This window comes from Homalodisca vitripennis, chromosome 5 (assembly GCF_021130785.1).
Source record: "Homalodisca vitripennis isolate AUS2020 chromosome 5, UT_GWSS_2.1, whole genome shotgun sequence".
Classification (NCBI taxonomy): Eukaryota; Metazoa; Arthropoda; class Insecta; order Hemiptera; family Cicadellidae; genus Homalodisca; species Homalodisca vitripennis.
Genome location: NC_060211.1, coordinates 12363468 through 12379071, shown reverse-complemented (window position 1 = coordinate 12379071; position 15604 = coordinate 12363468). Strand labels below are relative to the sequence as shown.

The window sequence follows — 15604 nt, the reverse complement described above, 5'->3', positions numbered from 1 at the left end:
GTAGCAGGTGTACTTATTTGCTGTGTTGGGGTAATTGCTCTGTTTAAAGTATTATACTCTTTATTACACTCTTGGGATTTATTCTGGGAGAGGTCAATTGAAAATGAAACCTCATTAGTTGGAGATGACTGAGAAATAGGGTGTAAAAAACTAATTGAAGCTGAAGGTGTTTCTTCCTTGTTAGAGCAATCAGTTGGAAATGAGTTTCTTACAGAACTATTTGGTAAAGAATTGTTTATAGATTTGTTTTTATTAAAGCTGAATTCAATTTCTTTTATTGCAGTCATAAATTTTTTGTTTGTTGTCTTTAGAAATCTGTTTTTATTCTCTAAGTATGAGGATATGTTAATTTCTTTTACTAGTGCAGCTTCTTTTGTGCCATAAAAAACAACATTGTATTTTGGTAATGTTGAATTAAGTGCTAAACTCTCAATTACAGCAGGCCATGGTGTGTGCCCCTTTACTTTGGCAAAAACTTTATCACCTATGTGATATTTTGGTTCAATTTTATTGTTGCTGCCCATTGTTGTCAATGTTTCAGGATTTCTTATTTTAATTTATAATTTATAAACATTAGCTTTATGCTTATAAATATCAATAATACATTTATAAATCAATATGTAAGAGTTTTAAAGTTCTTACTGTAGTTCAGTTAAAAAGTAAACAAAAGGACACTGTGTCTGCCTACATGAAAGCATCAACCTACTGACACCAACAGCAAACAAGCAACAAGGATTGTTGACTGATCATCTGATAAGACAACCAACCGGTATAGTGCACAGACCATCAGCTCAACACCAGAGCTACTCCTGTCACACAGGTCTACTCTTGATGACAGGAAATAACTACTCAATTCAATACCAATTTCCTCTTGAATTTTTACTACTCAACTGCTTTCTATTTAAAACATTGAAATTCTTCTTAAACTTAAGTTAAATTTGAAGGACTGTTCAAATCTTTATATACAAAGAACAAATTTCTTCTTGCTGAGAATATGATTAAAGTGTATTAATTGCTTTGAAATTTGTGTTAAAAACATGTGCTTCTTGAATTCTATATGTAAGTAATATTTGTATAATTAATTTTATTTCAGTTTTAAATAGTATTTCAAAATTTAATTGATACTTATTTAAGATATACTCATCTGAGCACTTTAAAACACTTTATGTTTATTAAACACTGTAAATAACTGTAAAAAAGATTAATATTAAAGAGCACTAAAACTTTACTGTATTCATCTTTACTCACACTAGTGCAATCCTTCTGGGGGCTGTTTACTTCTTTGTAACGTCTCATCTGCAACACTTATAAAAAAGTTATTAAAATGTTCTGCCATCATTGTTGGGTCTGATGTGCGTTTGCCACTGATGTCGAGTTCTGTAGGTGATGTGGCTTCATTTCTACTTTTTCTTTCTGTGTTTATTATCTTCCACACTGCTTTTGCTTTGTCGTTGGCTTCAGATATGATCTTGGCTGTAGCTTGTCGTCTTAGTGTCCTCAGGTATAAATCATATTCCTTTTTCAGTTGACTTGCATTCCTTTTATCTTCTTCTTTCCCGGTTATATTGTACCTGTCCTGAGCTTCCAAAAAATCTGGTTTTTAGATGAATCGCCTGAAGGTCTTTTATTTTGGGTCTTAGATTTCTTTTCTTAAATTTAATCAAAGGACAGGTATCATTCAATGCGTTTGTCAGGATGTAGTTGAAGTTATTATAGGCTGTGTTTACTTCTCCAGCAGTGTATACTTCCACCCAGTTCTGTTGGCTAAGTTCTGTTTTAAGGTGAAGAAGGTTCTTTTTATTAAGATTTCTGCATTCAATGGTGGGGATTTTGGTTGGGCCATCGCTCTTCCAAGTTATATTGCAGAGCTGACCTGTGTGATCAGATAGCCCTTCCTCAATGATTTGGACTTCAAGTTCTTCGTTTTGAAGATTTGTGCAGACACTATCTATGGATGACCTGGAGGTTGGAGTAATTCTGGTGGGGGGGAGGTCAAGTCTGTGCATATTAAAGCTTGTCAGCATGTCTTGCAGTTGAAAATAGTCACTTTTCTTGTCCAGACAGTCTATGTTTAAGTCACCCATAAGTATCACTGGATGGTTAGCTGTTGGGGTTCTTTCAAGCAAGTCAGATATTACCTCAAGTCCAAGTGATAAGTTGTGTTTTGTCCTGTATGTGCCAATGAGATAGGATGTAGTTTTACCTAGGCTTATCTTTAAGGCTGCTACTTCACAGGTCATTTCAATGCTCAAATCTTGAGTTTCTATAATTTCAACACTTCCCTGTAGTGTCGCTTTAGTGTAGATTGCGACTCCTCCCTTCAGGTGGCACTCCCTGCAGAAATTGGCCGTCAATTTATACCCAGTCAATCTTGTGTGTTCCAGTATTTCTTTCTTTAGTCCATGCTCTGTGACAATTAGGACATCAGGATCAAGGGTGTTTAGGAGAGCATTAAGTCGTTCTATTTTATTAGAGATTCTGTCTACATTTTGGTGTAGTATGGAAAGTTTTTTATTCCTTGAAGGGGCTCGTTTAGTGTTTTGTTTATATTGGTCTTGCATGCTTTCTGATAATGTCATTGTTTTAGGTTTTGTCAGCGATTTTTGTTTCTCAGTTTGCGGTTGTCTAAAAAAAGTGTTGTTGGTAGGTTTCATCCTGGGTCAAGATTATTTGTTGTTGTCTATGATCTTCTTTTGATGAGGAGGCCGTTAGATTAGACTCTAGGTGTGGTGTTGGGTCAGGGGCCTCACTGGATCCTGTTTTTTCACATGATTTTCTGAGTCCATTTCTTTCTTCTTGAGCGTTATATAGAAGTCAATGTTTTTAACAAAGAAGTCGTTGTAGCTTTCATCTTTACTCCTTCTTCTTGCATTTAGTGGAGGTCCATCACTGATTTTCATCTGCTGGTTTCTTGTGATCTTTGTGCTTTCTTTTTCTGTTGAATGAGTTGAGAGCTTAATAGCTGAGACCTTTGGTTTTTCAGTTGATTTTTTTACTTGAAGTGACACAGTGAACTTATTTATTTGCTTATTGCCAGCTGCCTGGAATATCAGAGCTATATATGAATGTCAGAGCTTCACAAGTGTAAGCAGAAGATAAATTTAACATAGCTGCGTTAATACCATAAATATCAAGACTAGAGCTATTACTTAACTTGTTAATAACAGAGTAAACCTCTTCAACTTTAACTCTTTTAAAGAAAAATTTTTGGCTGAGAAATTTTGTAGATTTTTAAGGTAGTCCTTATGATTACTTAGGCTGGAAGAATGTTCTTACTAATTTCCTCAATTGAGTTGGTAAAATAAGAGTTAAAACCCTCAGCTGTCAGGCAATTGGGTACTGGTAGGGGCCTACTACTTCTAGATTGCTTAAAAATACTCCAAGCAGCTTTTGTTTATTTTTAGAGCTTTCAATAAACTTATTGTTATATTTTAACTTATCTTTATGTAACTCAGACCTGTATTCTTTTTTGCATTTACATACATAGATTTCACTCACTCAAATGCTGTGTTTAACATTACATAATATAAGTTATCAAGTCTTTTTCATTTTTATTAAATTATTATTATTATACCACTTATTGCAATTATTAACTTAATAGGCTTATTTACAATAGTTTTAAGTGGCATTGCAGAGTTTATTTCCCAAAGGAACAAATCAAGAAAGTGGTTTAAACTTACTATTTACATCTAAGTTATTATCATATAGGCCTACATTAATCCAGTTTATGGCCTTTAGATTGTGTATGAATAGTTCTGAACCCATTGGTGTCATAGGCCTAATTAGGGAACCTGGACCCATATAATTTAGTCCTGACTCAATACTCAAAATGATAGCATTGTGATCAGACACACCCAAATGGGCAACCGTCACAGTCCACCCATCCAGGTGTAGAGAAGTAAAGATGTTATCGATACAACTACCTAGATTAGAATTTTGAGGGTTGGGTCTTGTAACCTCACCAACACACTTGTGAAGGAAAAACTTTTTGTTATGTTTAACTCTGTTATGTGTACAAAAACTCTTTACGTCAAGATTGTTGTCACAATGCTCCAAAATAAGAATTTATAAAACAATCATTCAACCAGTCCTAATGTATGGAAGTGAAACATGGACATTAACGAAGAAAAATGAGGGGCGGTTGATTGTTTTTGAGAATAAAGTTCTCCGAAAAATATTTGGACCAATATGTGATGAAGGGGTGTGGCGAATAAGAAAAAATATAGAATTACGCAGTGTATACCAAGATCCTGATATTGTGGCTTTGGTGAAGGCAAAGAGAATTAGCTGGCTAGGACATGTACATCGGAGACAGGAGGGCACAAGGTTAAAAGAGGGTCTACCAGGCGGGGTACCGGCAGGAAGGCGCCCTTTGGGTAGGCCAAAGATAAGATGGTGCGATCAAGTGGTCGAAGATGTGACCCGGTGTGGAGGGTCTGTGGATCTGGCGGAAGACAGGGGGGCATGGAAGAGGCTCATAGACGAGGCAAAGAATCGACTGAGATTTGTTACGCCCCGGCAGTAAGTAAGTAAGTAACATGTCTGAGACAGCAGGCTCAGTTTCAAAAAAGTTTATATTGAAATCTCTTGTCAAAAATAATGTCATATGGCACACCATGCACATTTACCAAAAACTCATGCAATTTATCAAAAAAAGCAGTGATATTACCTGACGGGGAGTGATATAGTGAAACAATCACAGTCCTAAGGCTGGGCAGGAGAATAGCCGAAAGCTCAAAGCTAAGTTCTACAGTTTCTATGTATCTGCTGTCAAAGACTAAGCAGTCGAGGGAGTCCCTGACGAATATTACCGTTCCACCTCTAGATTTGGTTAATCTACAACAAGACGAAACCATTTTGAAACCAGGTAAACAAACATTAGGCATTTCTACACTTGTACACCAATGTTCTGAAAGACACAGGATGTCACAATTATTCTTCTCAGCTACACAATTAATAATGTCAATTTTATTAGTCATCCCTTGAACGTTCCAGGGGATGAACTAATATCGGCCCATATGACATCAGTGAATATTTTGCTATAATTGGATATAAACACTTGTTATTAGGCCTAGGCAATGTATATCATAGATGATTGTTTATGCTGTGTTTGTTTCTGACACTGCTATACATTGTGGAGATGTTCTGGCAATGAAGAATTTGAATTTGCATGCACAAACCTTTGTTCTTTATGAATCACAACATTTAGGTATAATTTGTTTATTTTCATAATTATAATTGTTTATTTTAACAGCCCACTCACGTGCTGATGTTCCCACACAAAGGCTGATACCCATCTGGGAATAATTTCCTAGATATTAATAATAGAAAGATATTTTCTATGTATTTTAATTACTCTGTATGTAAATTTTGGAAATAGATGCAATCAATCAATCAAAGTAAACTCTAGTTATATTTTAGGCTAGTTGTACCCTGGAGGAAACTCGTGTTACTGATTTCCTATAACACTTAACAATAGCAAATGTCCGGAAATATTCGATTACATGCGATTCTCCAAATCTTCATTCTAGCGGAGCATTTGACATGTTTTTCAGAGGTTCAGTAACAGATACCATTAAAGGAACTGTATACTTTCCTCTCAAAAACTTTCATAACACGGCATAATATCAAGAAAAAAAAACTATTATTGTATTTCTGAATAAATAAGCCAAGTATAGTTTACAAAATGGCCAATATCAGCCTTGTTTACATTGAAAGATGAAGGAAACTTCTATTCCTTATTAGGCATCCTATGATGGCACAACTTTTCTGAGTTCCTGATTCTGGCAGCTTTTGGCCTCTGTAGAGTTCCAATCTCAACCTTTAGAACTACCTGGAGTCTGGAAACGGTTGCCCTCTTGAATCTCCTAATCTGTAAAAACTTTTGGCTGTCAAAATTTGTTGCCTCTGAGAATCCTTGCCTTTTAAGAATTTAGTTTTCTTTGAGCACTCAGCCTCAGAGCTGAAAAAAGCGGAGAGAAAAAACATCCTGTTTCCACAGAAGCTTCAACTTTAGAAAGCTCCTGACATCTGAAATATTCTATCATTTAGAACTTTCTTGATTCTAGAAGGTGGAGACCTGGAAGCCCTTGACTTCTTAAACTATTGGCCTAGACTCGTAACCAATACTCGTTCAGTGGTTGCGTGGACCAAATCTAAACTCACAGCCTCAACGCGATCGTGGTTATTGTAGCTAAAAAAGTCAAGTTATAAAAGTGTTTTAATAATAATAATATGAATGACCACCTCAAGAAAGAAAATTGACATAATTTAAGTAAAAAACTAATAAAATGGCTGGAAGACAAACCTTTCTAAGCAGAGCAAGAATTCTTGGAGAGAGCCCTCGAGTATAGAATACATTAAGAATAATTTACATTGACTAGTACACTTTTCTTAAATACATATTTTGACATTTTCCTGTTCTCTTTGAGTATGTACAATACAAAAATCTTAATTTTATCCTGGTTCTGGGACATTTTCATGCCAGTTTCTGTTAAGTTTCATAGATTTTTAAGAGTACCATAGTAATGGTGTGGAATATGGTTTTGCTCAGGGGCAACATCCCATTGTCTTCAAAATCATTACCCTTGGTTAGAATTCATTCCATTCAATGTACGTATCAATTGTGCTGAAAATCTGTGATGATTGAGCTCCGTTCAAGAAGTGAAAAAACTATTAACCTAAAAATAAATCTTGGCGTTAATCTTACTTCTTCCCTCAGAACTTTAACCAGGAACATCTAAAATTTTCTAGTTCTTGATCTTCAGAAAGGTGTATTTTAAGTTCTTCTGTAATGAAGTTTATAATTTTAAGTCATAATGAAAAAGCAGTATATCGAAATGATAAATGGATAAACATCTGTAACTACTTAAATAAGTTGTAGAGTGATTCTTTTCTGTTAGATGCTGCTGTTATTTGAACACTTGATTTATCAGAACACAAACTGTTCTTTAGAAAAATAAAAGATTCCATCTGCCAGTTGGAAACCATTTCATTGTTTGTTCAACTTACTTTAAATACATTAGGTTTATTTTCATTATAGTTTATGTTGTGTTCCTTTAAGTAATCTACTAGAATCATTACAACCAATAACAAATACAATACAATCTTATTTTATTTATTGAAGGTGAAATCCATGGAACATTGCACCGTGAAGTGTGGGAGCAGTTTTTGCTGCAGAGCTGGTAGTTGGCTCCGTCCTGGTCATGAGAAACGTAGGCCTGCTCAGTACCGGCCTCTCATCTCGGAGACACTACCTCAACATTACAGCCAACAATCTCGTCACCATCTATTCATCTAACTCAGGTTTGAAATTTATTTTTATTTACTTACATGTAAGAAAAACTAAGATTATTGAATTAAAAGTTTAAGCTACCGGAAAATAGTTTAAACACTTATCAGTCCTTTGATCTAAATTTAGAATACCTTCTTCTAGTTGTTTGGGGCCAGATCTGGGCTATGAGGCCCAAACAATGATCAAACACTTCCCAATCAAAATCATCCAAGATTTCTCGTGTACGAGTGACTGTATGGGGATGTGCATTGTCGTGTAAATACAAAATTATTTAGTTCAATTTTCCCCTACACTTTATGTTTATCGCTTGCCGTAGCTTCTGCGATGTTTCACAGTACCTCTCTGCATTGATTGTTGGTCCTTGTTCCTTGTTCATGGAAATCAACCAGAATCACACCCTTAGCATCCCAAAAAACAGTTGCCATAATCTTTCTCACTGCAGAGTTTGGAGATATTTTCTTGGTCTTTTTGGAGAATGTGTGTGCCTTCATTTCATAGACTACATTTTGTTTCACAATTGACATGCTTCACCCATGTTTCATCACCAGCAACAATACGATCGAGACATTTGTATGCCATGTTTGTCGTATTCAGTTAAGGAAAGGTAACGATGCAGCAAGTCTTTGGTTTAGATGATCTTCCGTAAGGATTTTTTTAGAACCCTACCTGACACAAAATTTGTGGTATCCAAGCTTCTCTACAACAATTTCATTAAGTAAACTTCGTGAAATTTGTGGGAAATGTTCTGAGAGTTCAGTCATTGTGAAACAGAAATTTTCACAAACTTTGTCATTGATTGTCAACATCAAATCTTCAGTCACTAGGCTAAGCCAACTGCCAACATCAGTGATGCCATTTTCAAGCCCAATACATCACTGCTTTACCCTGCTTTCACTTATTGTTCCATTTCCATAAACTTCACACAGTTGGCGATAGATTTCAATTGGTTTATGGGTTTTTTCCAACAAAAACCTTATCACTGAATGCATTTCACAAGTGGCGGGATTTTCAATTGCAGCACACATTTCAACTAAGCACAGTGAGAAAAATAAAAGAGATACAAACCGCCCATGACTATGGCTCGATGAGTTCTGAATGCCACAGTGTTTTGACATCAAGATGGCAGCTGTAGCCCCCCCCCCACTGCCGCACCATTTAAAAAATGTCTGTTACTTTCTGGATAGCCCTAGCAGTTTAATATAGGCTACAAACATTTTATACGTTGGCACGTTAGTTAGTGTAATAAACTTTTACTGTGTGTATTTACTAAAAATTTTCAAAATAATTTACATAAATTGAATTGCTTTAAATTGCAGTCTATTAAAACTGAAACTGGATAGTCTATTTAAAACACAAAAGATACTTTTTGTGATTCTACAAACAATGGTGATATAACAAGTGAGAATAAAGAATTCACAGTTTCTATTTTATTATGATGTTCTTAACATTCTCATTGACTATGTATTTTGGATTCCTTCATTTGTAATGGCTTTGCAGCCTAAGCATGTGAGCTGTCAGTGTTTTTGCACATTCCTATAAGCTACCACCCATAACAACATTTTTGGTCAAAAACCCAAAGACTGTACTTTCTTCAGAGAGCACAACATTACGAAAGGTTTTTAGTAGACTCTCTCCATAATAGTTCTCTAATCATGGCCTATGACAGTCTGTTTTCTTTAGCAGTTGCTTTCTTCTCAGAAACTCAAGGTATCTAAAGTAATTCATGGAGACATTTCCTGAAGAGAAAGGTTACTTATCGTAAGACCTGAGACGTCTCCTTTCATTATTATGTCTTATGTACTCCCAGAATCCAATCACCCACTTTGCTTAGTGTCTAGTTCTGCAGAATGACTATGAAAGTTTGCTGATGATGCTTTGTTGGCTGTACTATCGGCTACCTCATTACCAACTATGTATAAATTTCCAAATATTACCTAACCAAGCATTATCTCAACTTGGGCCCATTCTAATTCTTAGCTCTTATAAATGATTTGCCTACCAATTGGGATTGCAGTTCAGTAATTTTCGCAGATGACTCCACGTTTACTGTACAAATGACGATATAGATAACTTGTTTATAGAGAGGATTCATGTCCTTCACCAAGCTAACCACTGATTTTGCATCTAATGGTCTGTTATTAAATGATAATAAATCACAAAATATTTTGTTTTCTCTTTGTAAAAATCTTACATTAACAAGGTATAATTTAAATTTACAGTCTTTTGTAAGACTTTTGGGTATAAATTTAGATTCTAAATTGACGTGGCAACCCCATGTTCAAAGTGTCTGTTGTAGGTTGTCAAGACTTATTTTTTTGCTGCGCCACCTAAAGAAACTTGTTCCCAAAGATTACCTTAAATCTGCATATTATGCATTTTTTCATAGCACCATATTGTATGGAATCACCATATGGGGTAACAGTCATGATATTCAAAATGTATTACTATTACAGAAAAAAAGTGTTAGAATTTTGGCTAGTTTCTCCTCCCTAACTACATGTAAAGCTATTTTTGCGGAGGAAGGTATCCTTACAGTTATCAACCTTTATATTTATTCATGTCTGATTAAAGTAAAACAGAATCTTGTGACTTTTCTCTTAGAAATGGCATTCATCAATATCCTACTAGAGGCAGCTTATATTTAGATCAGCCCTACTGCAGATTAAACAAATCACTATCTATGTATTCTTTTATCAGTATCCGTTTATTTAATAAACTACCTCTTACCAGTCATAACATTAATCTTAGTAAATTCAGATCAGTATGTATAGGTGGTTGTTAACTAGACCTTTTTATAGTATAGATGAATATCTGGCACTTTCTGTGATAAATGTTTCCTTTTCATTTTAAACTTATCTGTATCACAAATGCCTACATAAATGTTTGACTGTTTTAATTGTCTGTTATTTTTACTATTTATTTATTATTAAATCATCTATCAATTTATTGCAATTTTATTAATTTATTTTCTGTAGAATCTGTTTATACATGTATTTATTGTTGATTGTCCATGCTTAGTTAAACATAAGATACTATTATTTCATCTCGGTCAGTCAGGTTTTCACTTGAATTTAATATATTATATATTATATTATATATAATAATTTAATATATTGTGAGCTAATATTCTATTGAAGCTTTGGTAACAATGTTATAAATTTTAATGAGGTTAAAATTCTTGGTTCATGGTTCTTGATCTCAATAAGTCTTCTACGTAGCATTAACTAAATGATATCAGACGTTAAACTTTCAGGGTTCCCTAGCTATCGGTAAAGATACAAGCATCCTTCTTTGTTCTGCCAACAGCATTATAATATGTTCTTCTGTTATTTCTATTTGTTCATTGCTGGGATTCGTACAGTAAATCCCAATACTCGTGCCTCTGTCCATCAGCCATCTTTCAACCACTCCATATCAGACCAAGGTATTGGACATTCGCTCTTCACTATCTGAAATGGTCTTGAAAGTGAGAACTTAGTTCCCGTGATATTTAATAACCAAAATGCCATCTTTATGAATTAGCTCAGTGATCTATACCGCTTCCTAAGACACTACACCCCTTGGTGGCTAAGACATTGAAACTAAAAAGCACAATAAATTTCAGATTAGAGCTGAAACTGTGCCTATAGGTAGAAGACTGTGTAAATGGCCTAGATATCACTTGAGTAATATGCCTTGCATTCATAATGTATGGTCTATATCCTCAGGCAAATTAGCTTTTGTGTAGAGGTCATTCCATTTGCCTGAACTCAAACACCAATCCTGGGGTCACCAAAAAGTTAATAGCAAGGACAGTCTGATCACCAAGCCATAAAGCCAATGAACAAATTTTAGTTTTAATCACCAAGATGTAACAATTAAGCATCTGTTTGTTATCAGTGACTGTTTCTTTCCATCTGTGACATTATCCAGGCTAGAACCCATGGTCTCTGGTCACTCCCAGATACTTATCGCTCTTTTGAAAACTAATCTCAACACTATGGAGAACAGAAGACTGAAACCCATTTAGTACAATCATCCTTGTGAAGGGAATCAGAACCAATTCAAGTATTCAATCTAAGTCCAGCAACCACTCATTACTGATCAACATATCCCAGTGTTTGATCCATAAGGTCTAAATACCTTTCAATTTCTACTGTGTTTAGTTCTCCCGAGAAGTGTCCTAGTTCTCCTTCTCACAGAACAAAGTTCAGAAGTCATTTGGTTAGCCGAGTAACATGGGCCAGCTGTTCTCAAACCAAAAATATGCCAACCATGAAATTTTTACGTTAGTGTCATAGAGAAATGATGGATCATTAGCCACATTGTTTGCTTTCATTGCTGTAGCTGCAATCAGGTAACATTGTTGAGCAATCAGGTAGCCTGTTGAACATTAACAATGCATGACTAAATAAAACAACGAGAGTGAAACACAATGCAAAAATAATTATGTTCCTTGTTTTGTCTACAATGTTCTCCTATAGATAGTTAGGTGGAAGTTACAGTCTTGTATGAAAAAGTAGTTAAAATCATTGTCAGTCTGTTGATCAAAGCAAGTGATCAGTCAAATTTGAGCTCAAAGTGGCAGCCCTAGCCCAAACAAGCTGAGACTAATGTCACATAACAAGCTGATCGGGTATGTGGTGCCATACGTTTTCTTTCTGACATACGTATTGTGTTATTAAACTTATTTAACAAGTATATTTTGTTTTTAGAAAATTCAAGAAAGACCAGACTACATCAGTTCTCTGGTCAGGACTTCACACACATGATTAAAAACTGGCAAAGTCTTGTGAGTCCTCACGGAATTGGCTCTCCGGCCTCGGTCCAATCATTGTTCAACACCTCATTGCCTACTAGCCCAGTGTCAAGTCCGAGGATTCTGAACCCCAGCGGAAGTATCAACAAAAGGACAGGAGTGGATCAAAGACTGCTAAATGTGACTCAAAGAGTTTCACCACAGCAAACTTCTAGACAACAAGTACCATCTGGAGGCAACAACTCGCTCCCTTCTTTTGCCCCGCGAGGTCCCCTCACTCCTAGCATTGTTAGGCATAGTGTACCAAGTTGTAGTAGCAGGTCTTTTGGTAATTTGAACTGTACCAACTCATCCCGAAACATAAATAAAACTTCTCTCTCTATGACATCAAATGTTAGAAATAGCCAAGTTAAGAATCCTAGTACAGTTTTTCCTAAAAATGCTGAAAACTCAAGTTCCTCCTCTAAAAGTTTTAAGTTTGATCCTGTGATAGTTACACCTGAGAGAAATATACAAATTTTCCCACCAAGACAGTCTAAAGATGTGCAGAGTACCTCTGTACCAAATTCGTCCATTCGTCAAAGTCCAGATTTAGGGAACAATAATTGTAAAGTAATGTTGTCTCAGTCCTCACAGCTTACTGCTGAAGAACAATCGTTGGTGGAAAGTGTTTTTGATGGCATTGATGCGGATAGCTTATTCGATGATGATTTCTGATAAATGTTGTGCCTAACTACTGTTTGTACCTGTTGGAATATTGTAAATATCTATTTTTACAGTGCTACATTTGTTACATCAATATAAATCATGGTTTTTCATATGGTGTTTTTCATAAGAAAATCACCTTTTCCTTCTATCCCGCAAGAAAATATTTGTTGATTTATGGGGGAGAGGAGATGTTACCCGAACTTTCATTTCTACCACTGATTCACTGAGTATAGGTTTTGATTTTAGCGTTTTTATTATTATATAAATAGTTTTTCATTAAAATTGGAACTATAATAGAGATTAAATTGCTGCAATTTGTTGGATAAAGAACGAGCAGCTACCAGAACCAGTTCAAAATAGAAATAAAAAGGAACATTTTTTTATTCCTACATGAGAATTTTATGTGTTTTAGCTGTTCTGAGTCTTTTTTTTTAAAAGGCTCAAGAAAAAATAATTAAGGAAGGGATACAAGTACTTTTTACAGTATCTATGTGAAACATGGATTAAAGGAAGATCATTTAAATTGAAATTACTAGAAGACATTTATTTTTTTTTTATCAATGGTAAAGTTATATCTATCCAATTATTAACTAATAAATATTAAATTCAATATCTAAAAATATGGAAACCATATCTCTCTGTCTAAGAATTGGAATTTCTTAAATCGTAAAGCATTTAATTATAGAGATATTTGTGTTTGTTTCTCAAATATATGTCATTCCTTTGAATTCTCAGTCTGCTTTTTACCAGGTTGCACATACAGGTATGATCAGATATGCTCGCTCTTCTCTCACCCCCACCAACATGCTGAATTCTCTCGTCCATCCTGAGCCTCTTTTCCGATGGAACCTGGGTGTTACTCAGCTTGCTGTTTTGACTCGGTCAAGTATTTAGGCAGATCCCAGAATGCAAGCTTCACAAGGCAAGATGGATCTTTATGAAATTCAGCTGATTTGTTGGCATGAACTATAGCATAAAACCGCACATGGCTTGTTGGCTAAATTTTGCGATTGTAGTACCCAAATTAAACTATGGCTCGCTATAGTCTGGTGGAAGAAGGCAGTGCAAGCACGGTTGATGACTGTCTTGCTTGTAAATACGAGGGTCGTCCACAAAGTAACCTCCGTTTTGAAATAAAAAATAAACCAGTTGAGATACAAAAAGTTTTATTATATAAATGTTAAAACTACAGCTTTTCTCTACTTTTCTACATATTCACCATACAAATTCAAGTACTTATCATATCTTTTAACAGTTTTTGAAATTCCGTCTTAAAAAAATCTGCCGCCTGAGAACGTAGCCAACCTGTCACAGCGTTTTGAAGCTCTTCATCACTCTCAAACCTCTGAGATGCAAGCCACCGCTTCATGTACGGGAAAAGATGGAAATCATTGGGAACCAGGTCCGAGCTGTAGGGGGGGGTGGGTCCAAAAACGTCCCATTTGAACTTTTCCAAAAGTTCTGTTGTTCTTTGAGCTGTATGAAGGCGGGCGTTGTCATGGACAAACACAACACCAGATGTCAGAAGACCATGAAGCTTGTTTTGAATCGCTCGTCGTAGCCATTTTAAGGTTTCACAGTAAAAGGTTTCAGGAAAATGATCGGAAGTTCCGAGATTGTGAAGCGACGGTTCTTGCGAATTTTCTCATCCACTTTGTTCACCAAGTCATCACTGACGAGAGATGGCCTACCACTCCGGTCTTCCATTTTTAAAAAAAAACCAACCCATTGACGGACTACACCTTCCCTCATAATGTTTTGGGCCATACATCGCACTCAATTAACGATGAATTTCAGCTGCTGTGTAACTTTTCGACCACAGAAATCTTATTACACCACGTACTTCACACTTGGCGGGATTTTTCTATCATAGCGCTCATGTTTTTACGTTGTAACAAGAGAACGCGCGATCGCACGATGCTCTCCCTTGCACAGCTAGAAGCGTACTGAACGGCTGCGCACACCGATGTGAGAATGGCGGCGCTACCCCCACTGCTTATCGCGCCACGCCCAAACGGCGGTTACTTTATGGACGACCCTCGTAGAAGTATGTTAAGCTCTACATCTGCATTTGAAGTTCCTTTTGGACTTCTACCTCTAATCTTACAAGTCATGGCGTAAACATATAAATCTGCGATGGGAGGGCAAAATTGATGCATATGGGTCACTGCACTATTGGTAAAGCGGTACGCAATCCAGTATTATTTATGACATCAGACACTATGGTGAAAGAGTCTGTATTTAGCAAACCCTTTGTCATTATTATTGAATCTCGGGAGAACTGGAAAAGGAACGAGGAAATAAAGGTGATCTATATAGTTACACAGATGGCTCCTTGTTGGGGGGCAGATCTGGCTATGGAGTGTGGAGGTCATCTCCAGAACAGCTCTCAGCGAAACTCTGGGAGATCATTGTACAATATTTCAGGCTGAAATATATGCTATTTTAACTTGCCCTAATATAGGACTAGGAATTAATATTGATCAATGGCTATTGATACTGTCTGATACAGCCTTTAACTCAACAGAATTTTACTTCAAGGCTGGTATAGGAATGCTTAAGACTATCTGTCCTAGCTAGTGTTGTTGTTTATAGATGTATATCTCAGCTAGGTCCCTAGACATGCTGGTTTTAGGGACAATGAACTCACTGACAAATTGGAATTGGCTCAAAGAAGCACTTTCTGGACCTGAACCGGCTTGTGGTATAAGCAAGTTAACTGCTTACTAGGCTATTAAGAAATGGTTCAGAATTAAGCACTGTCATCAGTGGCAGAGTTTCTTTAGGCAATTATCTTTTAAGAAACTTATTAGAGGTACTAACATACATTTCACGGACTGGCTGATGAAGCTAAACAAATATCT

At 35.9% G+C, this 15604-nt stretch overlaps 1 protein-coding gene across 1 annotated transcript; it reads left to right on the top strand.

The window, feature by feature from the left end:
• The first annotated feature begins 791 nt into the window (after positions 1–791).
• On the top strand, positions 792–12850 carry LOC124361807. The gene is made up of 3 exons (XM_046815789.1): positions 792–1059; positions 7127–7305; positions 11989–12850. Exons 2-3 carry the CDS (start codon positions 7206–7208, stop codon positions 12747–12749), a joined length of 861 nt encoding a protein of 286 aa, XP_046671745.1. The 5' UTR covers positions 792–1059; positions 7127–7205; the 3' UTR covers positions 12750–12850.
• Positions 12851–15604: the final 2754 nt, after the last annotated feature.